Source organism: Phanerochaete carnosa (genome assembly GCF_000300595.1).
Source record: "Phanerochaete carnosa HHB-10118-sp unplaced genomic scaffold PHACAscaffold_6, whole genome shotgun sequence".
Taxonomy (NCBI): domain Eukaryota; kingdom Fungi; phylum Basidiomycota; class Agaricomycetes; order Polyporales; family Phanerochaetaceae; genus Phanerochaete; species Phanerochaete carnosa.
Genome location: NW_006767633.1, coordinates 73,325 through 88,670, shown reverse-complemented (window position 1 = coordinate 88,670; position 15,346 = coordinate 73,325). Strand labels below are relative to the sequence as shown.

The following is a 15,346-nucleotide window of genomic DNA, read 5'->3' as shown; positions in this document are numbered from 1 at the left end:
TATATGTTTCGCCCAATACACTATGATATTGACATATAACATTGTCACCCATATGCTATACAACCCCCTGTGAGCAAGTTAGGACGGAGAGTAAGACTTAGCAGAATTTGAACGTCGGGCGCTTACACTTTGGCGTCAGCTGCACTCGCATCACTGGTCGGCAGAGCAAGTTTGAAAAGTGCTGCTGACAGAGAAAGGTGAGTATGCATCTGTGTATGCTCTCGCATATAGAACCACACGCTTGTATGCTACAACAGACATGTTGCTGCACATCATGTACTTGCGCTACTAGTAACAAGTCTGAGCCGGTGAGTGGTATAGAGACATGTTTATATTGTAAATTATATGTACAGGCAGTGCACATAAAGCTACAATGAAATAAAAAAAGTCCATGACTAACATCAATATATGTTTTCTGCAGAAATAAGTTTGTTTTGATGTATTTGAACATATCATACCGCTTTTAGTACACTGAGCATGCCGCGCTAAGCAGAGATCAGCTGCAACTACTCAGATGAACCTTATTCTACTGTTATTACGCCAGCCTCATGTATACCGACCGAGTAAGGTGAGTCTCCAATGTTCTAGACTATATCAGGATGTATGTCATGACAACGTTCAAGGCCCAACAGATTGCCCTCATGCCATAGGCTGCCAAGCGAGGTAGTGCTAATACAAGGTGCCTGCTGACAGTCCTATAGAGACAACCTACGAAGTATTGCAACACTTCCTGCGTGGTCCCTTAATGGATGTATTGCAAAAGTTGTGAGCCTATGGCTCTTCGTACAGCAGAGACATCTCATTTGCGTTTGCTTTGGCTTCATGCATATGGATGTTGTAACAAGGAGATAATCTATGATGACGAGTGCAGTGAGTTGTCATGTGCTGTTTTTAGGCGAATGCTCACCTGGTTCAACCTTCTGGGCATTTCGACGCTGAAAATATGCGCAAATTTCAAGCCCACCATAACAATACTCCGCGAGGCTGTTGTCTCATTTGGCGCATACTTGTTGGCTTAACGCGCTGGTACTTCCCTTTCCTGCGTTGTCGTAGATGTAGTTGGTCCGGCTCGCGATGAGCGGTCAGTTTGGCTGTTAATTTTACTTTTGAGACTTGATAAGTGCATCGTACCGGCACATGGTTGCAAAAGTGTTGGAGCATTGCCATATGCCAGGAGATCTAAGGCTTAAGATTTGAGAGACTGTCTGTACAGTTAAAGCTGGACAATGCTTACTCCTCAATCACTTTGCTATTTGTATCGTTCATTCTTGGCTATCACTACGGGCACGTACTGAAATCGAGAGCGTCGAGGTGCATTGGTAAACAACGACAGCCCCTTCCAAAACTGGGCTATCGTGTCACTTCAGCGTTTGCCGGTGGTGGTGTTAGCACACGGACAACGTGTCTCAACCACGATGGGAATTATCCACATATCCATGTTACAACTCGGACAACAAGCTGGACAGCCAGTCAAAGTTGCTCCAGCACTCGACTTGACCTGACACAAGACCTGCAGATGCGATTTGAACTCTGTAACCACGGTTGCGGCCCTCTACCGTGACATTCCTCAGGCCTCAGGCCCTGCCATCCTTGACCCAGCGCGTTACAGCTCCTCTCTCACGCTGCTGGACTTCTGGTGCTCTTTATCAGGCACTGGCATCACCCGCTCGCCAGCCAGGCTTTGCAGTGATATTGGTGGGGCCTGGTCATTTGCGTGTTCATCTTGTACGTTGCACACAACTCACCTCGCCAGTCCACAGCTAACATCATCGCTGCATGCCTAGATGTACTGAAGAAAGCGCATATATTCATTTCCCCTCCCTTGTTGTTATGTCGCAGAACATCGTCTTTGTTGCCACAGTCGATCTTCGGGCCTTCAACTCAAGACCACCCTCACGCCGTTGTTCCTGCACCACTCGAGCAGCAAGCCGTCAAAGGTTGCTCGGCTTGCAAGGCATTGTGTTCCCCAAGCGGCCGTTGCTGCTCTCAGCTGCACAACGAAGAGAGTGCCTTCACGGTTGGCGTGGTCAGCTGCGCTTTCCCAGAGGTCAGTTTACTGCTTCCTGCATTGCTTCAATGCATCGCTGTCTGTCTTTTCTCTGACAGCCATCAGCCTGTCTAATAGGCCAAATATCGCTCCATTGATGCATTGCACCAATTTATCGCAGAGGTGGATTTGAGACCAAATACATGTATCAAGTGTGACTTTACCTGCTAGTTGTGCCATTCAAAGCATGTATCCGTAGATATGTACAGTTTCTGACCAAGTATTTCATCAGCATCACTGTATCCAACCCTCGCCATAGCTCTGCAATCAGCCGTGACCCTCTACTCACTCCTTCAGCCCGAGCACTCTATCTACGATACATTCACTACCACGGTCAATGAGCAGCAAGCATGATTATACAACCGACGTGTTTTAATACGTCTCGTATGATGTTTGGCACAAATCTCATGCTATGCAGCAGCGAATGCTGTGCCTTCAGATTCTCGACCAGTAGTGAATGATGCTCCTGGAGAATGAGGCCCCTAGTACGCTTTGCTGTGGAAGTCCGTGTACAGCTAGGACAGAGTCAACCCAACGGTCTCAGATGTGGGTATGTCCTGAACTCACAGAGCGTTGAATGCACCACTGACATGATAATGGGACTAGATTGCTGTACCTCGCACCTCCATAGTACGGTCATATGTGCCGCCACAGAAGAATACCGTGCATCTTGTCCTCTTCACACTGGACCTCTCTGCCTCTTGTGTGGCCACGGCGCAGAACACGATCATGACGCCAGGCGATCTTGTCACTTGACAGCACGCACGCAGGTTACCGCCCCATCAAAGACGTTGGCTTTGTTATCGATTCCCACCAACAAAACCTTTTCATTGTTCATAGTATGTGCGAACGCATTGGAGTCCTCCAGGTGTTGCACAGGCAGTCACAGGTTCCAGCTATCACTCACTCAGTATCTACAAACCCTTGCTGACTTCCATGTTGTCTTTGATTTTCTGCCGCTGCAACAGCCGACATCTGTTTCATGGAGGCTCCGAGCCGGCAACACTGACTGTTTCAGCATTGTACTCGGGGAGCGTCAACTTATGTTCTCGCCCCACACCGTGAGCATTTGATGACGTTGTCCAGGTGCTCACCAGCTCCTGCGATGACGCAGACGCAGGGCCACATGGAGGCAATTTCAGAGCATACTTGATCGTACGTTCAAATACTTGGCTACATTTTCATGTTGCTAATTTGCGTTTCTGAGCAGTACTAGTAGACGAGAAAATAAATGCATACCATTGGTCACCGTAAAGAAATCGCACATGTCTATGACGTTGCTCTGACAGTTAAGCACGTTGATCAAGTGGGATAACAAAGCACATAAATCTGGGTAATGTCCTTCGCCATGAACACAATGGAGACTAAATAAAACAGGTAGATCTGTTCCCCCGAGTCCAACTTGTCCCTTCCGTCTGACAGCAATCTGGTGCAGCATCAACTCCCCACCCTCAACCTTTCTGCAGGTTCGCGCGCTGGCTCTCACACTGGGTCTTGCACCTGCCACGCCTCCGCCATCAATGCCTCACCATCTACGAATTCCTTCCGCGCACTCGACTTGATCGAGCTCTTCCAGGAAAGCTCATGCACACGCCAACAATAGCCAGAGTCTGAAGCAGCTGACTTGGCCGCACGAAGAGCTCGCCATGCGTGCTATGCACTTCTGCGGGGCGCCACGAAGTTGGGAAACTTGGTGCGGCATGCATGAGGTGGAGGAAGGAAACAGCCACGCGGAGACATTTGCGAGTGTGAGGAACGCAGGTGACATTGGCGGTGGTAGATGTCGTGGTGCAGATTATCACGCGTCGACTGCAATCACGCCGGCACGATGGAATGGACATGGAATCTGGGGATGGCTGCAAGGACAAAGTGGAGATGTCACGTTTGCCGACTGGTGCCGTACAAGGCCAGGTTAGAGGCTCAGCTAAGGTTTTATTAGGGAGGGAAAACAGAGATTGATGCAAAGGACGTGTATATGTCTGTTGGAGAAATTTGGGAGGAGAGTACAAGTGTGCAAAGCAGATATCAGATGGTGACATGGTCAGGATCCGCAACGCTACTGTGTGGAGGTATCTGACTCTTCATCGCCCTCTGACCCGTGTTCAGAGTCTGTGTCCCCAGTGACCAACTCTTCGTTGTTCTCCAGCTCAGACTCATGGTCGTTGTCCTCATCAAACTCTAGAATTAGCCTCCGCTTCTCTTCAAGCAATCGCAGAGGATTAGGGGCAATCTTCGTGATTCGCTTGAACAATCTCGGATCAATCGTGATGTGGAAGGAAAATGTGAGCGAAGGATTGTTGCCAGTGAATATTGCGGCAAATGAGCAATCGAGAGATGCCAGCGCATGGGCAGTGCCTTCGACCATGTCGCATAGTACGCCAAGCTTGAGGCTGACTCCTTTGATATGCCAAAGAATACCCTTCGGCCAAGGCGTGCTCTCCATATAGATTTGAATGGAGCCAGGCCCGCCTGCATGAGTAACAATGCCAGAAACAGGTGTGAGTCACAGAAACTTGTGCAGGTACCCAAAAAGCCTCACCATATAGGGCCAGGAACAGTTCAGCCAATGTTAATGCGCAAGCAACCAAGATACTAAACTTGCATACCCCTGCACCATCAGGATGATTGTGTCGACTACATAAGTGTCGCCCTAGAGCTTGGGCAATCTGTACATGTGCCTTCTCGTCGTCATGATGGATCTGCTGTGGATCATGGAAGCTGCGAGATTGTAATAGGGAGCACAATGGCAGGATATCAATTGGCGAAGGAGAAAAATTTGGTGTGCCTCCGAGTCAAAATGAGAGAAGTATTGGGATTGTATGCACGGGTACTCTGCAGTATCCCAGTTCAAAATATTGCAGGTTCATTAGAACAGCATTCAGTGGCCAGTAGAACCGTTCGGTGGCCTGCAAAATATCTATCCACTCGAGGTGAATGTGTTGGATCCAAGGCTGGGCACGAATGATACCAAGGAGTTGAGTCAGAGATCTGAGCTTCATGTTGTACAAGTGTAGGTGGGTGAGGTGTTTCAATGGACGAAGAAGGGCAGGGATCACAGCCTCAATCTGCAGTGGAGCCTTTTGTATCACAGGTTCCCACCACGAGCCGCAACTCGTCTGCTGAATATTGTTGATTTGCCAAAGATGGCCACCCACAGACGAAAGAGTTAATGCCAGGCTTGGAACGGGAGGTTTGTTGTATTTAGGCCTTCTATCGCTATCGGCACCTATGTGCACCTTGTGTGGAGGATTTGAGATCTTTGCGGTCTTGAAGATGATGCACAAGCGGTGGAGTTGAGCCAGAGTCTGAATGTGGAGCTCACTGAACATCATAGGATGACAGATTGTCTGCCAGGTGTGGCTGACCATGGCAAGTGAGGTCAGAAGTGAGATGCGGCCAATACTGCTTACAATAGAGCATCTGGGCTGACCCCAACAGCACATTAGACAAGAAATGGCTTACACGTCCTCTTTGGCTACAATGATTTCTACAGCAAATACAGCGATCGTCACAATGATTTTGTCGAGTAGCGACGCAGCACTACACTCAAATCGCTGTCTCCGCTGCTTAAAGTAGCACTCTGTATAGTGTGCTATGTCAAAGGCAAAACTATCTTGCCCAAAGTTGACAGTAGTGCCCAAGTAAAGCTCTGGCAGGATTGGTATGTTGCAATGATTCTTAAAGGTCACAGAGATGACTGGGCGTAGCCATGCCATCTTTGAGCTCGAGAATTTACTGGTGTCCTGTGAAATACCTGGGGTAAGCTATTAAATAGTGTTAGCCCGAGCTCTGCGTAATAGTCACAATAATGCCTTACCAATAATTATACCATTCCTAGTGAAGAATATGTGACTCTCAGGGCGCGAGAACCCACAGCCTAGTATATCTCCTGCTGCAAAGCATGTACGGTTGGCTTACAACTAAACAAGCCATACCACAGCTTCCATGAGCTTACCTGCAATGGTACTTTCCCTGGGAAGAGAGGATGCGCCCGCTACGAATTCTTTAAAGTAGCCTGGGTATAGTAGACCATCATCCTGAACTTCAAGTTGAACTTCAAGTTGAACTGTAGGTAGCGGCGGTGGTACCAAAACTTTAAGTCCTGGTAACTGGTAGCCTCTCGGAGCACTCCTGTCACAGCTCTCACCAACCATGCTGTATTCTCAAGCTCGTCATCAAGGCCACTACAGACAAAGCAAATTGGATACGGACACCATCATTATATGGATGCTGAATAAGCAAGCGAACACTGTCAGTGCAAGTTGTGGCTAGAAGCTGTTGAGTTGTCAGCTCACTTTGAATCATCGTTGCAGAAGAGTGTATTAACAGAAATTTCATAGTAGTAAAACAGAAGGCCTGAATGAGCACTGCATTCTGCGACATATGCTTTTGATGACTCCACCCCAAGGTGGTTATTGAACATCATGTAAACCATGCGTTTATCCTGGCCAAGGTTCGAGTCCAAATCTGCATCGAAGTATGTAAGCGTGCCCCACTTCTCTGGCAATACTCCATATCCATAGTTGAAAAAGGAGTTGGGAAGGCTCTTATCCAGTACTAAGCCTTCCTGATAGAAACATGCAGGAGGAAGATTACTGAGCATCGGCACAATGAGGAAGCGTGGATAATATTTGAAGAGTTCCGTAATCAGAAGAGGGTGAGGAAAGCAAGCTTTACCACAACACTCAAACATAGTATATTTTATAGGATGCATGCACAGCTTGTACGCAGATACGGTTTGAAGAAGCCGTTGTGGATGCACCACAAAGCTCTATGAAGGTACACAGCCTTTTGATATACTGCATTATTCCCAACAGTGCGAGTACCACCACACACAGGTGCAACGTGTACGATATCGCATCCAAGGCCAGCACGCGGAGATGAATGAGCCAATGAATTGGCTGTGCACTCTCCTATCAATAGTTATCACTGGTTGCTTCTAAAGCGCCGTTGCGCACCACCCTGGGCCGCTGCCAGCTTCTCATGGGTGCCAGTATGTCGGATGCGATCAATGCCTAGCCGTTGTGGACCTGCGTCTGTGATGACTTTCAAAGCTCAGTGATCTGGACAAGAGCAGAATAATAGGCCACCTACCAATTACTGCGCATGTTGTGGCAAAATCAGCGTAGTCAGATTGGGTGTGAATGTAGCGCTGGCACCAGTGTCTGCGTGGCTGTGGATGCCATTGCTGCCGCAGGGGGAGAAGATAGCGTTGAAAGCAGAGCAGGGGTAGTTGCAAAAGCTGTGCAGGCAACAGGTGAAGGAATGCAGAAAGTCTCGCATCAGGTTAGACTTAGCGTTGTAGTAACGTCGCAATCAGCGGTGCACTGGTCGCATGCTTCCAGACACTGGCGGGACCCGATGGGCTGCAGCAATCAACAAATCAAAAAAAGTCTAGCAATGGGCTGGATGACATAGGGAATCTGTACGCGCACACTAGATTGCTGTGAGATGAGCATTCACATTCTGGTACTATGGTCTACCTGCAAGCAATTACTCAGCAGCAGAGCACAGAGAAGAGAAACCTGGACACACATTGTGTAGTGTACAACTAGAATTCCTGATTGTCACTTGCACACATATCGACTTTTTGCCCTTATCCATCCATTCAAGCTCGCATCCTCTCTCCTCTGCGTACCATTTTTAAACCCGCTCACCACTTCCCAAGGCACTCCGGATTATTTGAGAGTCTGATGTTACAAGCGGAGAGTGCGTTCAATAACCTGCCGAACGCCATTCTTATTCACGCCATCGGATTGATGGTGCCTGTGTTTGCTGTGCTAGTAGTCACAACGCTTGTCCGAGTCCCATGTCCATCCGTCCACGCATTCGGTGTGCAAGGCAGAACATACCAAATAAGATGCTCACCGGGCTCGGAAGGGGCCACATTCCTGAATGGTGGCACAGCTGTGGCCACTGAGAAAATCAGCACTTGCAAGATGTAGCCCACAGCCTCATAGAGAGTGGCAAGAACAGAGCTCCGATTGGCACAGGTGAACGCAGTGCAGAGCGCCCAGCTTGTTGTAGAAATCCCAGTACTACTAGTAGGTAAGCTGGCAGCTGTATTCAGTGAGTACGTAATGGGCGGCTGCCCTGGCTCAAGAACTGCCTTCGACAGAGGAGTGTGTGGAATCATCATGCGTGCGAGCGATAGAGAACGGTAATGAGACGAGCGTACACTGGCGTGCGTGAGCATAGTCTCGGCAACAACGACGCTACGTGCAGTTGTACCGCATCGAAGCATTCAGGTAACGCGAATTCATGTGTTGAGAAAGAGGGTTTGAGGAATGTGGCTGCTGTCCACGGTCATGGTTGTGGCGCAGAGCCACAACGGCGCCGCTTTGAAGCGTCCGGAGCGACGGATCGGTGATCTCGGTCTAGATTGGCGCATCAAAGAGGGCGCATCAATGATATAGCGCCAAAGACTGATTTTGACGCCACCCTCTCGCTTCTCTCGCCGCTGTTACCGGCGGGAGCTTCTTTCACCTTGGTTGTCATTGTATCCTAGCACCTCAGGCTACTCCTGTGGCAATCGTGACCGCGGCAGATGCACTTGATCGCACCAAGCAGGCAAAAATATACTTCAACGCGGCTGCCGCAGCAAACACTGGGTGGTGCCCTGACATCCTATCCATGTGCGTAGAAGAGTTACACCATATGCTACAGGCAGATTAAACCAAAGAGGAACTGTGCGAGTGCGCAGAGGGGAAGTACGGGGTACAAGTATGGCTGGCCTTGGCGCGTACGAATCTGTGTTTCTTTTATTTCTGAGTACTCACACCTCACGGTAGGCAAAGCGTATTGTATGAGGCAGCATCATGCGCAAGATTGTCCCTGCACTTTCTATTTCTCCATCACTGGCTGCTCGCCGTGCTGGCCTGGCCAATTCCCTGTTCAAGGTACGTGTCTGTCCATGACGCGGCCGTTCTTATCTTTCTAACAGATAGACGACACAGATCTCAAGTCATATAACGCAAGGTCTTGACTTATGGTATCGGTCCGCATTTGTTCTTCCCAGTAACTGCCCTTAACCCAAGGTTACGCTCAAGCTTGGGAGACCCACGCCAAGAACGCACTCGAGGCGTGCCAGACGTTTCCGTATCGCGCCATGGTCCACCAAGCACGTCTTTTGTTGCAGCGTGTGCGGGTCATTCGGGAGCTGCTGCTTCAAACAGACCTATGTGATTGTCAGCATGGTGCGTCCTGCTTTCCTGTGGTATACGAGGTGCCTATTGACACAAGTGAATGACAGACCAGCGTGCTGCTGTGATAAGAAGGTGTCAACAAGAGGACTGAGGCCCGTACCGCCAGGATTTTTGACCACCTGCACAGCTAGAGTCTCGTGTCGCAGACGTGGTCGCTCGGTCCCCACGCTATATTACCACTTGACGCTCCCTGCACTCTCTGCTTCACCATATAATCTGCACTTCAACGCTACATATATGATCAGATGATTCATACCCGCCGGTGCCATGCTGGATGGCAAGCAACGAGCTTCTCCGAAGGGATGCGGCAAAGGGACGCCGAAAAACCTGGACCCCGCCATCAATGTCGCAATGCCAGCACAGCTACCTGCACTTGCGCCCCATTTTCTGTATATCCTGCTCGAGGTCGGCGTTGCTCACAGCCACCAGCCTCTCTTGATGCCGCCATGTGCGCTACGCCGAGCCCCCACCCGCATCGGCCCTAGACCAATGTCTCCTAGCTTGTCGAATCCATGGTCTTGCACGTGCGCGACACCTATTCGGCACCATTGACGCAGTCCACGTTGGCTTCAACAGACGCGCAAACACTGCACATGCAGGCCTCATGTGACCCTTTGTCCTTCGCTTGTCCGGTGATGACACGCTCGCGAACGTCGCGCGCTCGCTGCGGCCTACAGTGCCTGAGGATTTTTGGGCCGACCCGTATGTTCTATGGACACCACCATATCCAAACTCTCAACCCAACGATCCAGATCCAGGTATGTCTTGAACCTGTAGTGCCTCTATGCGGATGGCTGATGGGGCTGTGCATCCAGATTACGGTATAGTGATGGCGCAGTCGAGCGTACTTCGCGAAGCGACCCCAGGAGAGGACTATACGTCATTGTCGTTTCGCACCAGACTTCTCCGCTTCTCCTCTCGCTCCAGCACGACGGTACCTGGCGACTTACACGCCAATCGCTGTTCCTTTGCCGTGGATATGACCTCTCCTATCCGCGCCCTTGAGCAAGGTTTTCCACGGCCAGCCCCGGAGCTGGCACCATGACGGTGTGAACTTCATCGTACTATGTTACCTCGTGCCTTCCAGGCCATGGCTGTCTGATCATCGTTCACAGCAGCATGATCTGCAAACAGTCGCAAGTAGCTGGTGACAATTCCCTGAGCCTTTTGCTTGGCTTGATTAGGTGTACGTATCCACCGTGCGCGGTCAACGCCGAGAAGGCTTCGTTTGATATTTTTCGGTATGTTGATGTCTTCTGTCACAATGCCCCGTCGCTCACTCATGTTTCCGTGTTAGTACTAATAGATGATTAATGAACAAATGAAATGTTCAGCCAGGTGCTGGGCGATCGCGCCAACATGTTTTTAATTTTTTTTTAATTTTTTAATTTTTTTAATTTTGCTGTTGGCTGGCCAGCGCATTTCCAGGCTGATGCTCGTCTATTTCAGCCCTCGGCGTCCCAACTATGAAGAAGCGTACATATTTTGGGCCCATTCTGGCCATCGTCTCGAGGGCCGTGTCGCCTGGTACCTCATTTCCTGTACGTTGCCATGATCCGATTTGTCATAGCTACAATGGTGCGTTTGGGGCTTCACAAGCACGTTGGTCTGTGTGCAGATAGGACAGAGTTGGATTATTCTAATGTCCTCGAGTATTTGGATATCAGTGACCTAGACTACCAGGATGAGATGATACTGTTCATTGAGCATTCCGGCGAATGACAGGCCCTTCCAAATATGGACCTCTGTGCTGCCGTGGGCGTTTGCCAAGAGCGACGCATATCTCCGTTTCTCGACCTGACCTGACCTGATACGAGCCCGACAGCGAGCCAATGTCTCTATTGCTGTGACACTCAATGTCTCTGCTTGACGCGAGACCTACAAGTGCGCTCCGAGCTTCGCCACTCTCTACGCTCCCTGATCGCCCTTCCGCGATACAGCATCTATCTCGCGTTCCCGCATTCCCGAATCCCTGGCACTTCATTTACTTTGCGTCAAACACTGGTTTCGTACACAGGCCGACTCTGCAATGATGCTGGTGGCCTGCGCATCCATCAGGTACGTTGCATACTGCTCGCACTGCCATTTAGCAGCTAGTATTGTCGCTCTATGCCCAGATAATATGCTGAGGTAGCCCCTTGTCGTCATACCGCCAAATATCATCTCTGCTGCCACAGCCCTCCGGCTCAAGACTGTCTCACGCCCTTGTTCCCGCACCATACAAGCAGCAAATTGTCGAAGGGTGCCCAGCCATCAAGGTACTGTGTTCCTTGAACCTGCCGCTGCTCTAGAGCGCAAGCTCTGGACACCGAGCCGTGCAACGAGGAGAGCGCTGCTGCGGCCGACATAGTGAGCTGCGCTTTTCCGGCGGCCAATTCAATTTACTTATAGGTATGCTATCCAAAACACGCATCCGTAGTTTCATACGATCTCTGACAAAGTATTCCACCAGAATCGCTGCGCCCAGTCCTCACCATTGTTCTGCGACCGGTTGCAACCCACCACTTGTTCCTTCGGCCCAAACGCTCTGCTTACGAGATGTGTACAACACTCAGACCAGCGAACGGCATGCACGACGATCTAACTGGTACGTTCCACCCGACCTGCACGATACCCAGCGCAAATCCTTTAGTGGTGCAGCAATGGACGCAACGGCTTCAATTCGCCGGCCAGAGCGGAGAGCGATGCCTCTCAGGGCCTCGGGGAAGCGAGGACCTAGTTACGCATTGCTCCGAGAACCCGCGCACGGCTGTGGATGGTGTCGATCCGAGGGTCTCAGACGCAGGTGTGTCCCGAACTCACAGCGCGGCGAATGCATTTCTGACAAGACAATAGGACTAGGCTATTGCGACTCGTACGTACGTGGTACGATCAAGTGTGCCCTGCGGAGTTGCCACAGAAGAACGTCATTCGTCTTGGTCTCTTCGCACCTGACCCTCCGCCTCTCGTCTGACCGTAGCACAGAATTCGATCACGGAACCTGGTAATCCTGCCGCTTGTCAGCACGCACACAGGGCACCACCTTATCGAAGATGTTGGCCTCGTTGTCCATTCCGCCATCAAGTCGTTTCCACCATTCGTAATATGCGCGAACGCATTGTGGCCCTCTGGGCGTCGCACAGGCGGTCTCAAATTTAGCTTTCGCTCGCTTGGCATCTGCGGACCTTTGCAGAATCTCGCTCTGTCCTTGATTTTCTGGTGCCGCAAAAGCTGACATCCGTTGCACAAAAGGTCCAACCCTTTAGGCATCGTACTTGCAGCATGTCGGATTATTGCCTCGCCCCGGGCCGTGAGCACATGGGAGTGTCGTTCTGGTACCCGCCGAGTTCTGCGACGTCGCTGATGTGGGGCTGTACGAATGCAATTTTTGCTGATGTTTGGCGGTACGTTCAAGTGTTGGCCTACATCCTCATGTGACTGATTCACGTCTCTATCTAGTACTAGTAGACGAGAATTAATACATAGCATTGGTTACTGTAAAGGATCACGTATCTTTGGGATAATTCTCTGACAGTCAAGCACATCAATCAAGTACGATAACAAAGCAAGCAAACTTGTGGATAATGACCTTCGCCATGAACGTGATGAGGATTAAATCAGAACCTAGGTCTGTTTCTTGCAGTCCAGCTCGTCCCTTCTGTCTACAGCAATCCAGCGCCGCATCCGCCCCCGTACTGACCCTCGCCCTCACCTCGACGCTCCCGCAGATTCTCGTGCTGACCCTCGCACTGCCTCTTGGCCACCACTACTCATCCTTCGCCATCTTCAAATTCCCTCCATGCAGTCGGCTCGAGCAGGTTCTTCCAGGGCCCCTCACGCTTACGCGGACGACAGGCCAATGTCCGAAGCAGCCGACTTGGCAGCACAGGGGGTGTGCGTTGCACGTTGTGCGCTTCTGCGGGGCAATGCCAAGTCGAGAAATTTGGCGCGGCATATGCGGACAGAGGAGGGAACGGCCACTCGGAAATGTCGCGAGCGCGAGGAATGCAAGCGACCCGGCGGCAACAGATGTCATGGTGCAGGTCGCCGTACGCCAACTGCGATTGCGCTGGCACGATGGGATGGACACAGAAGCTGGAGGCGGCTGCGAGGACGAAGTAAAGACATCGTGTTTGCGGACTGGTTCCGTATGGCGATGGTCCGGGAGTTCTGCTGAGATTTTACCAGGGGGAGGGAATAGAGATTGACGCAACGGGCGGGATATGCATGTCAGTAGGAGGGTGTGGGGAGGGGAGGGCGAGTGCGAGTGTGCAAAGGTGATAGTAGGCAATGACGTTGTCAGGACGTGCAGAGAGATCCGCAACACTACTGTGGAGCCGACTCTTCACTGTTCTCTAACTCGTGTTCAGAGTTTGCGTCCCCAGTGACACCCGACTCTTCGCTGTCCTTCAGCTGCAGGTACTGCTTGTCCATGTAATTATAGAGCTCTAGAAATAGCCTTCCCTTCTCGTCAAGTAATCGCAGGGGATTAGGGACGATCTTCGTGATTCTTTTGAATAATCTCGGACCAATCTCGATCCGGCAGGAAAATGTGAGCGAAGAGTTGTCTCGAGTAGATACCGCAGCAAATGAGCGATCGAGAGATGCCAGCGCATGTGCGATACCTTCCGCTGTGTCGCATACTATGCAAAGCCTGAGGCTGGCTTCTTTGATACGCCAAAGAATATCTTCCGGCCGTAGCATGATCTCCATATAGATATCAGCGAGACTGAATCCGGTACGATAACCTGCATAAGCTACGATGCCAGAAACAGGTGTGAGTCACAGAAACATATGCAGGCACCCAATAAACCTCACTTTTCAGGGTCAGAAACAATCCATCCAATGTTAATGCGGGAGCGACCGAGACTAGGAACCTGCATATCCCTGCACCATCCCGGTGATTGTGCCAACTACATAAATGTTGCCCTAGTGCCTGGGCAATCTGTATGAGGGCCTTCTCGTCGTCAAGATGAATCTGCCATGGATGATGAGAGCTGCAAGGCTGTAGTGGGTAGTGATGCAAGACACCAGTTGGTGAAGGAGAAAAGTTTGGTGCGCCTCCAAGTCTAAGTGAGACAAATATCAGGATTGCGTTCGCGGGCACGATGCAATCTTTCAGTTCAAAATATCGCAGGCTTGTCAAGACCAGGTTCGGTGGCCAGTGGATACGTTCTATGGCCTGCAAGATTTCTATCCACTCGAGGTGAATGTGTTGGACCTGAGGTCGGGCGCGGATGATACCGAGGAGCTGAGTTAGAGATCTAAGCTTCATGTTGTATAAGCGTAGGTGGGTGAGGTCTTTCAATGCATGAAAAAGAGCAGGGATTGCAGCCTCAATCCTGGGTGGAGCCTCTTGTATAACAGGAGGGAACCGCCGGCCGCAGCTCGTGTACCAAATATTGCTGGTTTGTTGAACATCAGCAAAACCGCCAGCTCTTGGGAGGCAGCTTGGTATTGAGCAGCGGGCTTGGGCTTGACCATTCGGGCTTGGGGCGTCTTGGGCTTAAGCTCTCTGGCTTGGGTCAGTGTTGGTCTTGGGAATCGGCAGTATAGTCCTTCATCACTGCTTAAACTTTCAGACATAATCTTGTGCATTGTCTGGTGACAAATTCAATGTTTTCGTGACTACGGGCGATGGGAGGCAGCCTACCAGCAGCAGGACACACGAACACATACGGCGCTTATACATTGGGCACATGTTCTGCGCAAAATACCTACCTTCAGCACAATTATGCCCAGACGGAGTATTTTCTAGCGTCAACATTGGCACCTAATGTCTGCCCTAGGCGTCCGAAAGGCTCAAAACCCACCCAGTTCTAATCTTAAAAAGGATTTGTTCAAGCGCCCAACGGTAAGCGTTCAACTTTCCGTGGTCTGTTAACTGATTTAAAGGGAACCGGCAACCGTCTACACACCTCTTACAGACCCAAAAAAACAGTCAACCCAATACATTCTATTCTATGTGGATATAATCAAAAGGCTATTGTGTGTGCGTGGTGATCAGCATATTTGTTGACATAAAATGCCCGAAACATGTCGAGGGCGCGATAATGTTGGGAGTGTCCGTGGGATAGAATCATGACCTGCGGCACCTACGAGATGCGCCGCGCGC

The 15,346-nt window shown here is 50.5% G+C and overlaps 2 protein-coding genes across 2 annotated transcripts; both read right to left on the bottom strand.

Moving 5' to 3' along the window:
• Window positions 1–4,103: 4,103 nt before the first annotated feature.
• Window positions 4,104–4,490, bottom strand: PHACADRAFT_196310 (uncharacterized protein; the record flags this gene model as incomplete). Its single annotated transcript, XM_007396521.1, has 1 exon — window positions 4,104–4,490. One exon carries the CDS (start codon window positions 4,488–4,490, stop codon window positions 4,104–4,106), a length of 387 nt encoding a protein of 128 aa, XP_007396583.1.
• Window positions 4,491–13,557: 9,067 nt separating this feature from the next.
• On the bottom strand, window positions 13,558–13,935 carry PHACADRAFT_196309 (uncharacterized protein; the record flags this gene model as incomplete). Its single annotated transcript, XM_007396520.1, has 1 exon — window positions 13,558–13,935. One exon carries the CDS (start codon window positions 13,933–13,935, stop codon window positions 13,558–13,560), a length of 378 nt encoding a protein of 125 aa, XP_007396582.1.
• Between the last annotated feature and the right edge of the window lie 1,411 nt (window positions 13,936–15,346).